This window comes from Mizuhopecten yessoensis, unplaced genomic scaffold, assembly GCF_002113885.1.
Source record: "Mizuhopecten yessoensis strain PY_sf001 unplaced genomic scaffold, ASM211388v2 scaffold2329, whole genome shotgun sequence".
Taxonomy (NCBI): Eukaryota; Metazoa; Mollusca; class Bivalvia; order Pectinida; family Pectinidae; genus Mizuhopecten; species Mizuhopecten yessoensis.
The window spans coordinates 3,113,723-3,125,402 of NW_018404492.1; the positions used below are offsets into that span (position 1 = coordinate 3,113,723).

At 35.6% G+C, this 11,680-nt stretch overlaps 1 protein-coding gene across 2 annotated transcripts; it reads left to right on the forward strand.

The window, feature by feature from the left end:
- The first annotated feature begins 4,273 nt into the window (after window positions 1-4,273).
- On the forward strand, window positions 4,274-11,626 carry LOC110445613. 2 transcript variants are annotated; one of them, XM_021490302.1, is made up of 2 exons: window positions 4,274-4,421; window positions 7,878-11,626. In XM_021490302.1, exon 2 carries the CDS (start codon window positions 7,993-7,995, stop codon window positions 10,585-10,587), a length of 2,595 nt encoding a protein of 864 aa, XP_021345977.1. In that variant the 5' UTR covers window positions 4,274-4,421; window positions 7,878-7,992; the 3' UTR covers window positions 10,588-11,626. The 2 variants fall into 2 exon arrangements, with proteins under 2 accessions (XP_021345977.1, XP_021345978.1); XM_021490303.1 differs by lacking the exon at window positions 4,274-4,421 and adding an exon at window positions 4,823-4,972.
- Window positions 11,627-11,680: the final 54 nt, after the last annotated feature.

Here is an 11,680-nt window from a genome sequence, read left to right on the forward strand (position 1 = left end):
GATGAAGTTATGCGACTGAGTGTACATTATGATCTTATGTAAAATTAACAATGACGGCGTAGTATACATATATTTTTGACAAGACGACAGAATTATTTTTTTAATATTAAAAGAATGGCAAAGCAAATACAAGTAGCAGACTGCTGATGTAAATCCGTGGCATGACTTTGATATCATGTTTTCGTCCAAATGATATGAATTGCATTTTCTTGTATTTTTAAAAAGGGCGATATCCATATTTATATAATACTTAAGTGATATTCGTGATCCAATTCATGTTGTACTTTATTTGTGATTTTATCTTTTTATATTAATTTGTGATGAATACATGAAATGAACTATGCTAATGTATCAAGCATGTATATCTATGTCTACTGTATAACACGAAATGTTCGTGGGGACTTTCCTTCGTGGTTTGAAGCCATTTAGATCATTGCATAGTACAAGCTTTCGTGGATATTCTATATTAACAAACAGTAGACACATATATCATTCAATTTCGTTGTATTTATTTTCATAGTTCGATAGCAACCACTACCCAAGGATTTGAGAAAGATATTGGCTGGTTGCAAAAGCCCTATAACCACGGATAACAATTTGTAAAACGCTTTTAGACGACATACGGACTAGGATGTGATCAAGCGGTACAGTTGTATATAAGAAAAACTCGAATTATTATCATTATTCAAGTGAGGAGTATAAAGGTCTCGTACAGACTACTTTAAAATAATAGAAATACGTGTTACAAAAAATAATGCATTATGTCAATCTTCGTTTTGAAAAAAAATGCATAAATATAATGTGACGTGCGGAATGAATGGGAAGACTATAATAGACATAGGATGAACTAATTGTTGGCATCAGTTTCGATGTCTCCATGAATTACGGACCTGTAAATCATTGTAATGCCTCACATTACAGCCATACTTATAGAATATTTACATTCACTTGTTAAATACTAACGCATTACAGTCTGTATGCCTCATGATATCTTAGTGTAACATTCGTGATTTCATTTCTAGTTATTCAAGATATGTAAATCGAATTGTAATAACTTTGAATTATGCTACCCTCTATTAATATCCTTATATCAATGGGGGTTGCCGGGTGTCACTTTAAGTAGCGCATCAGCCTTTCACCTGGATGGCTGGAGTGATTGGTTATTTCTAATTATTGCTTCCAATAGTCTTGGTGTCTAACATCATCATGATTCATATTCCAAGATGTTTAATCAATGTCTCCTTAAGGAATCCTGACACACTGCCAAAAATGTAACTTGGTGTTAGAAATTGTTTTACTCCGGTATCACAATAACTGTGATGAAAAATCAATTCTGAAAAGAAAACGTTATATTGTGGGACTTTGATTAGGAATAATACAGATATAAAAAAAGAAAGAAAAAAAAATCAACAAAGTGTTTAAAGTAGTAAAAAAAGTTCAGCGGAGCTAGACCGGGTTTCGAACACTGGGTCACATGAGATTATTATACTTTCGCTCTAAGCTATTGAGCTACCTGGTCAATGGAAGTATCCTAACCCAACCGTGCTATACATGTAGTTATACCCAAACGGCAGCTAAAGGGAGGTTACTAACTGTGCATACGGGAAAAAATCCAGTGGGACAGGATTCCTTAAATTGTGTATCATGTTCATTATTGTGATTTCACGTCAAACGCGGTCACGGATTGTTATAAAATTTGAAAGTATGCTTATACTTATAAAAATAAGCTTGCCATGACTTTGATGGGTGGTCTGTGATTAAAGTCAATAAAACAAATTTGGTTCAAGTTGTAAAATACCTTTCTAACTATGTTATATTGTACAGGTAAGAGTATGTGATTACTAACTGGTTTGTTTGTTTATGACCTTTAACATGAGTTAATATCACAATGTTTATATTCTAACTAATGTGACGTTGCCTTGTGTATACATATTGTTTGTTTATTGGAACAAAGGCGGTTATAACAATTTGTGATTGGACCCCATTCACTATACTCATTTATATGAATGAAGACAGTTTTAGGTATTATCATATATTTGTGCAAACTTACTATATGGTTCATACGTTACTTTTATATGTCAATAATAATAAATACCACCTTTAATGGTAGTCATTCCTAATCTTGATGTAATGTTTTGTTGTGCTTTCAATTATGACAAATAGAGATTCAAGGAGATATATAATATATACACCACACTGGGTTATGTCCGTGATGATATTCGCTGAACGCGTCATACAATACACATACCCTGCACGTGGCTGATAGCGCTTCACAAACGTCACAAGTTATTTGATTCCCTGTGTGAATTAGGCCAGATATCCACATCTTGTTAGTGCGCTTCATGATTTAACATAAGTCACAATAGGGTACCGATATAAACAAAAGCATGTAGCAGTAGGGATAAGCTTTTAGAGCATGTTGTAAATACGCTAAAGGTTACTGATTATGTCAAATTTGAGTTGTTGGAAGAAGACGATCAGTACCTGTTTCTCGTAGGTAGTAGAATGGTGATGGAAATAGATGACGATGAAAGAGAGAACTGCATCATCGGAGTCGTCGCAGGCTGTGTAGAGCACATGCTTTCTCAAGTTAACATTTGTCTTGGGAAGTGAATCTCAATTTCGGAGAGGTCAGTTGTACTGACCAATGTAGTATGTAAATAATCTGCAGTGTTGATAACATAACATAACAATATGACATGTATATACCATGTTTTCTATAATTGAAACGAATTTATCATTGTAACAGTTCACGCATGTAAGACATGTTATCTCTATATGGAGGAAATAAAGAATATGACTGTCTGTCTGAATAAATTACAGTCCCTAAGTAAAAAAAAAAAAAATCAGTAGCATGATTCCGAGAGCGCGGAGTCGTCCATGAATTCAATCATGCTTTCATAAAGTACATGAAAACAGCTTTCCACTATTATTTAGATGTAGCAAGGATTTCATGTAAGGTTTTTTTCTTATTATAGTAATAAATCCTTGACAGAGTTTACTTTTTATAGTTACCCTTCCCGTAATAATTCAAAATATGCATTTCCTAACAAAACAATCCAGGTTAATGTACATCATTCCCTTCAAAAAGTTGTCCACAAGAGAATGATCATAAGTTACACTCTGATGATTGCATCTTCAAAAATAAATTTTGTAATAAAAGCATTATTCCATGAATTGCATGCACAATACAAATGTTACGTCCTTTCGGCGACTCCTCGGTGGTGCCAGAGACAGAAAAAATCAACGTTCAAATTGCTTTACACTACTGTTGAAAGAGAAACATGAGTGGTGGGAGGTTGTGTGTGGGACGCTTTAACAATATATATATATATATATTTATCACATAATCGGCCTGTTATCCAGTGAATTCGCCCGTGTAATATTTTTACATATGTCACTAGTGTTATATACCCTGGAGCGTTTTTTCATTGGCTGTGCCAGTCAGAAATCGATTGTGACGTCATAATAAGGACAATGACGTGACCTCATAAATTGTGAATGGCGCAACAAAATGGCTGTCTCCGGTTGATTAAGCCCTCTACAATTTGGCTTTAAAACCCGTCAAAATGTATTTTTTTTGAGTTATGTGATAAAAAGTATCTTAGATTTGTTTTCATTCCATATGAGCTTTTTATGAAACTAGAAGTTTTAATGTTTGCTCTTCAAGGCTCGCAAAAATAAAAACTCCCAAGACTCGTTTCATAAAATTTCATATGTAATGAAAACTCATTTAAGATCCTATATATATATATATATATATATATATTTAAATTAGAGGAGCACTGGTTAATTACAAATTGAATAATGAGTATCGTGTGTATATCATTAGCCGTGTCACTTAAAAAAAGAAATTATTATGGCTGTCATGTTTTCGATAAATCTTGGGACTAATGTATCATCTAACAGCGTCTACCACCTTGTATCCCGAAAGATGTTAATAATAAAAGGAATCCTCTACAACCACTACCCAAGCTTTACAGCAAACTATGTATGTAAAATCGGAGGTAGAACAGGATGAGAAACAATCACTGAAATGCGATAAAATTGATTATGTAAACCATGCATTTTCTGTAAAGAATATGTGAAACTAACAATGCGTATTCGATTGAGTATACAAATTCCTTCAGGGTGCATTTAATTGTGTACCCGCGTATATTACGTTCTTTGTTCGATTGAATAGACCAGACGACACAGAACGCTGAACTCACTAATATACGAACCACATATGTGCTAGCCGCTTTGTAACAGAAACACCCATATGTAATTTGTCTGCGTGTGCACTGTTTTGCGGTATGATGACGTACCATAATCCTGCCAACATTTACGAGGAGGCTGCTGACGAATCAATATTTTTAAAATGGTGGACTCAGATGACACATAATGCTCTGGACGTTGTAAACCTCATTCCGTATTGACTTGTAAGTTCGGCTATTTCACATATAATGTAAACTTGCTCTCAGATTAATTTCAGACATTACATGGTTAACCAAAATATGTGAGAATAGGGTGTTCATGGCAGACGTTTTGAAAGCCGTCAGGGATCGATGAATACGAATAAAGCATTGTTCACATCTGCGTGTTGAACATTTTGTATTATAACGTCATGTAACGGGATATATATTTTATATACTTCTTGTTTAGTGAGTGTTTAATTCACATATTAAGTTAGGGGATGTATACTGTTTACAAGGGGTGCTTAATAAAGCGGAAATCAGAATATCGTTATGTAATGCCAATGAAATGTCCGATGATATGTTTCTGTATGGGGGAACGTCTCGACGAGGATTATAGTATTTATAAAGCAATGCAGTGGTGGTACAGCTGGTAGCTTAACTTGATTGCCTTGTGCACTGGAGTTAACAAGAAAAGTGAACTTCAGTTCACATGCTTGTGCACTGGAGTTAACTCTGAAGTAAACTGGAGTTCACATCGATGTGCACTGGAGTTCACATCAACTACCGTTCACAAGGTAAGTTTCTTAGTATCCTTTTATGAAAATAGCATAATAACTATATAGCGTGATGACCTATTTAATTATTAGCACATGCACCGACTTGGACCCATGGTACATATATATACATGTATTGATGATTTAAAGTTAATAATACTTTGTCTTAAAGACATAATCACCATTGAAGTTCCTTTATAAGTATCACAGTGCTAGTATTACGTCTACATCAAATATACAAATATAGCTATATGATAGTGAGTCTTTTTCTGCATATTCTTTTCGAAGAAGAAAAATGGAAAGCTCATGTAGGTGAATAAGAACACATACTATAAATATATGTATTGTCTCATTCATGATGTACTTCAGTTACAGGAATAAAGATCTTAATTACAACAAAACATTTATTTGTTAAGAATTAAATATGTAGGTATCCAAATTGACTTTTCTACAGGTAAATTTAACCTGTCTGAACCGTGAAGCTAGCACAGGAGAAAATTGTCTTATTTGTTTCAATTCTCTCTTTGTAAATCAAGTTATCAAATAAACTTAGACTTTCTTAAAAACCCACTAAAAACAAATAATATTGATTCTAGAAAGTGTGTAGTTTTCTAGTACGAAATAAGATTCTCTATAAGTCTGTGTTTCTAGTAAGAAAATATATTTAACTACATGTCAACCAAGTTAATTAAGTATTGTTAAATGCACATTATTGAACGGTGTTTTGTGTATACTTTGATGTCACTCGCCTGCCTAATCTAATTATGTTAAGAGAATGTTATATGTATATATGTATGTACCTATAAACCTAAGAGTTTTTGGCTAATAAAGAACAGAACAGTGATGTAAAACAACAAGGGGNAAAAGGGGGGGGGGGGGAATGTGTCAGGGGGTGGTTACATTGCCCTAGTAACAATCTTTAAATCTACCACTGAAGTAAAGTTGTAACTGTATGATTAAAACTTGAAGTTCCCTGTGAAACTTAATTGATTTGGTTTTTTATTAGTAAATCAATCAGCTTATTTCATTTTTGTACATATATATATAACTTTACCTACAGGTGCTTGCACCCTGCAACCATGACTTTTATCATCACTTTAACAAGTGGCAATGCATTACAATACCACCAGGCCAGCTGTATACCTGCTACACTGGTGAGGGGAACACAGTAGACCAGGGGAGGGGGTGGTGGTTTGGGATGTATTTTCTTAGTCAACCATCAGCATGTACATGTACCTGATGTGTATATATATATAACAAAGAATATATCAAAATCAGACTAACTCAAAGATTTTTTCTTCAGGCAACTTTGGATTAACAAACTTAGATTAATTACACATCTTTAGCTTGATATTTACCTTTTATCTATATAGTCCATGCCATGATATAAGCTTTTGTTTTACATTTTATATTTTCTTGACTTGTTTATATAAAATAAATAAGCGAATTACTCTATTGATGTTGTGTTATAGAAAAACCTTTCATAAAAAGTATAAAATTATAGGAAAACTGACCACATTTACCCATATCACATAACAGATACTGATCCCCTATCCTGACACTACAACATTGATATGAAATGTGATTTAACTTACTATGATACTTTTAAACTTTTTCATTTGAAATAGTACAGCTATCTATAAATTTTCTATAATCACCAGAGATAGTGTACACATTCCTTTTTTGTACATGTACATGTTCAGTTGAAATTTTAAGCAATAGAAAAAATACATGTGTATCGTTGATTCGATATTATGAAATATTCAGTTGAATGATTCTTTCTTTTCTCTTTCAATTTTCATATCACAAAGAAACCCTTTTCATTATAAACAATTATTGAAATATGTACTTCAGTCTTTTAAACTTGGGAAACACTGTAGTGCACTGGAGCTAACACTGAAGTGAACTGGAGTAACATTTAAGTGAACTGGAGTTAACACTTAAGTAAACTGGAGTGCACTTCAATGTTTTTGTCAAGTGCAGTTCCTTGTTCACTACGTTTGCACTACAAAGTGCACTATATATCAAGTTAAGTTTGCTCCCAACTGTACATTCAAAGTAGGAAAATGTAGACTTACGCAAAACGTACTATCCAGCATAATAAATAGGCTTGATGATAGGAGTGTGACGTAGCCTCAGATACTTTTTTTTGGGTGGGAGTGGGGGTGGTGTGGTGTGGGGGTGGGGGGTAACACCAAAAAGGAAGAGCAAGGTGGTGATAGAAGAAAAGTTGCCTGCATGGCATGGATCCTTTATAGACCAGTTTTAAAGTACCATAGTAGACTAAATGAAATAAATTGTATCACGATTACAATAATGGAAAATTCATACATGCATATTCCCATTGTTTAATGGACTCGATACGTCATGCGTCATGTGGAATCTGACCTGTAAATGCCAAAGAAAGCTATATTAAATGATTTAACAGCGGATTCACCACCGCACTCTCAAACTTCCCGTATCCCTTTTACTTATGCAATATCATGTGTTACTCTATCTCTACCGTGTGTTCCACTTAGTTTGCTATTTCAATCAGTGAGTTGTGAACAAAGCATCCAATCGATTTTTAGAGTTAATGTATACTTAAACTCGGAAAATAATACATGCTGTTTTTTATAAACATTATATGAAAATAATTTCACCAATATTTTCCTTGTAACGTTTTGCTGTTATTATGATGTGCTTGTTTTTGCAAGTCGTGTTTAGATTATTGTGTACAAATTGTATTATAATTAAAAGCCTTTGTAGTTTTTCTCGACTGCTCGATACATTTAATAAATACAGCAGCTGTGAAAGATGGATATTTTGATCACAGCAAGCATCCAGAAAATAAGAAAAAAATGTACTTTGGAAAAATATAACTGAGTTTATGGTAAGATTTTGTTATGATATACATCTGCATGAACAGTTGTTTTTTCTTTTTCAGGACGGTTTCCCAAAAATGGAAATAAACACGGGATATCCTTTTTCAACTAAATGATCCGAAAGATTTAGTGTAATACCCAGCATCCTACAACTACTGTGGACACGGAATCCCAACGATGGAATCTCAAGATTCAATTGGCGAGCTACTTACACATGCCATAGATTTTGCCAATGTCATGAGCAACTCAGTGGATAGCATTTATCGGCCCATTGCAGAGGAAGCCGTTGCCTATGGCAAGCGTCTCAATGTGGATGTGGTGAAATGTGGCAGTCATGCTGAGCGTTTGTATCTCCCCTACTTCAGCAGAGCGAACGATGATGCAATATGGGCGATTGACGCCAGTACAGATATAGATATGATGTTTGTGTTTGAAAACTATCATGTAGTTTCAGACGTGGAAAAATCACATATGAAAACTGACATCATTCAATATCAATTAGTGGAAGCAGCCCATCCAGGGTACTTCTTCATAATTCCTTCAAAAGATCTGTCTAGCGAGGACGTTACAAAACTTACAGTGTCACAGGTCCAGAATATTGCGTTATCGAGTGAAACGTTGAAGAGGCAATTAGAAGAATCTATCAAGCACAGCAGGAAAGGGGCAATCAATCTTATATTTATGGAAACACCGACTCTGAATGGACCATCGGTTACCTTCGAGTCTCGTATGAACAGTGGAGTAATGGTTTCAATTGACTGCGTCTTCGGTGTGAAATGCTCATCGTGGCCAAAACAGCTGGACAACTTCTTCACTAGGGAAAGACATTGTGAATGGCCATGCGTCACACTACTGGGAGAAATTAGAGAACAGGGGTGTCATCTGGTGGCTACCGGGGCACACGGCAGCTGCTTACGCCCCTTCGAGTGGAGATTATCGTCAACAAGGGCAGAGAAAATGTTAGCATGGTCTTTATCAGAAAAACAACGCCTTGCATATCAGATTGCAAAGTCGTTGATCAAATCACACGACAAGACGAAATGTATCGCATCCTACTACGTTAAGACGGCTCTTTTCTGGCTTTGTGAAGAACGTCAGCAAAGCGTCTGGACGGCATCCTCAAATCTTGAGAATATAAAATGCATACTGGAAAAAATATTTCATTTCTTTGCCAACAAAAATGTTCCAAACTATTTTGTAGAAGAAAACAATCTTGTCGACCACTTTGAAGACGAGATATTCGTGCATGCTATTGAGGGTCTTGTGGAGCTGAATGAAATGTTACTACCCAGACTTGCACAACTTTTACAACGCGTGTCAGTTATGCCAGTGGAGTTTCAGCAAACCCCAGCAGAAATGATTACATCGGAAAATTCAAAAGCGTTACTTGAGTATTTGTGTGTTAACTTTTGTTTTGGAAGTATAGCTCACACAATTTTATCTCAGATAGAAAACAAAACGCATGTCAACTATTTGTACTTGGCTGAAACTATGTTCAAACATCTGACAAGTTCATCACACGTCGAACAAATTGACACAACTGTGAAACACGCAACAAATGAGCGTTTATCGTGCCAAGAGGTAAACAAGGACCAGACGCAAGACGTGTTATTGAACAAGATGTGGTCTCTATCAAGGTCAGGCTTACATTCTGCATGCAGTCTTCTAGAAAATATAATCCAATACTTCCAGTCAAAGGAATCCGACATGGAAATAATTTGGAAACTTTGTGTAGAACTGGAAAATATTGCAGCTACCCTTTTGAATGGTTATTGTCAGCCACAAAATGCAGGAACAACTGTTGTAAATGACTGTATTTATTTGCTGGACAGAAGCGCGCATCTGCATCATGAGTATGCCTTCACATACACACAGAAATATTGGAAACAGTATCCTCGATATCGTATAGAACCAACAAATAATCCAAACAAACTCTCATTTTATTTCTTGGAAATGTGGATAATATTGCTTATCAAATATCAACGAGAGGGTAACTGCCAATTTGGGATCATAGGTCGAGGGAACAAAGACAACATGCGACTTCCAATCTGTGTTCGACGACTGGTGGATTTCATGCTTTTCTATGACAATGATAAAACATGGGTTCTTTTGCAGATCGATTCAGCCTTGTTTGGTGGGAAACCAATTGCGAACTCCCTAAAGATAAAATGTATTCAGCATTCATCTACAAACTTGAAAATGGACGGGTTAATCAATTTAACAAAACTGAAAATTCGTGCGAAAGCATACAGGACGGACGTAGAAAAGGGCCACCTGCAGGTGGAACTTGGCAAACTGTGTTGCATCAAAGGAAAACAGTGCAACTACTCAGAGGACCAATCTAAATGGCACAGCCGGTCTCAGGAATATTTCAGAGATGCTCTCAGTTCTTGCCCCTCGGACATATCAGTGAAAGTTGATTTTGCGGCTTTTTTGTTTACAACCAACCGTAATAATGAAAGCATTGGCCTTCTTCAAGACGTCTTCACATGTGCAGGGGAAGGAACCACTGTGAATACGTACAATATCAACACATACCGTACCCTCCCTGAAGGGTTACAAGAACTCGTAGGCAACAAATTCCCAATAGTCATACCATCACTTTTGATCGGGTGCTACTACATTCTTGCAACTTACAAAACTATAAAGATGTCACGAGATCATTCTTTATTTGGCAAAATAGTGGCTTGTCTAAAGGATGCAGTTTCTTCAAGTGACGAGGATACTCGGAAGCTAGGGCAGCACATAATTACAGCTTTCTTATCTCACTAAACTCTATATCTGTATGTTTATTTTCATATAACAGCAAATATGACGCTCCCGAACTAACCTTACTAAATGGCATCTTTCCGTATAATTTTGACTACCATAAGCAGATCCGATATGCGTTTCTTATTTAAAATGCATGTATCTCTTTTATAAACAAAGAAAAACAAAAAGATACAAAGGCTTTCCTACTGGAAACTCTGAACACCAGTGAATAATACTTTAACTGTTTTTTAGAATAAAGGTTAAGCTAAATAGAAAAATTGTCGAACCTATACTGGAACTTGACTACTTCTGAAGTGATTACGGAGAATGTATTTGTACAAATGTTTAAATGACCCAAAGTTGCACGTCTATACTTCAATAGCGTTCAGTAAATGATAGGTAGCTCGTTTCGTCCCTGGTCCCTGCTGAGGGAATATTAGCCCCTTCCAATTCAATAACATACCTGGCGTTTAGCATGTTAGAGAGAGCAGAGTTCCCTATATTCTGTCCTACCTGCATTCCAAGACTTTGGCTGCAAGGGCACTCTGTGGCACATAGACTCCACACATCTGTACAGGCTATTATGTAAAGCTTTTGAAATTTCCCCTGAAGTTTTGTCTTTGGGTACTTCAAGTTTAGAAAATTAGATCTGAGGCAGTTCTGTGCTTTTAATGTACTGCTAACCCCAGTTGTTGTAAATCCTCATTAGACCTTAAGAACTGACTGTCCGTAACGAATGGTTATAATGGAGCATTGACTGATCATCTAACACACCTCCGAGACCGGTAATTGGTCGGATTGTGTTGAAATGTTTCAATGTCTGAAAGGCCCTTTCCTCGTGGTCTTAGATCATAAGAGATTGATGTATTCACTGATGTTCTATATCCTTCATTGTGATGGTATGGCTCTGTGTAGTAGCGCTCTTACGGTACTTTTCTTGTGTTGCAGCCGATGATGGTAGTCGAATATTAATATAAGACACAGACATAAATATGCGAGGCTGTAGTCTATTTAAATGGGTATTTTGGAATATATAATTTGTTCACAGAAAATAACCAAAAACGTAAGCAATAACAATTAATAAAAACATATAAAACAATTTCAATATATCTTT

Coding starts and splice junctions, on each gene's coding strand:
- LOC110445613 (XM_021490302.1), top strand. CDS start 7,993: ATGGAATCTCAAGATTCAATTGGCGAGCTACTTACACATGCCATAGAT.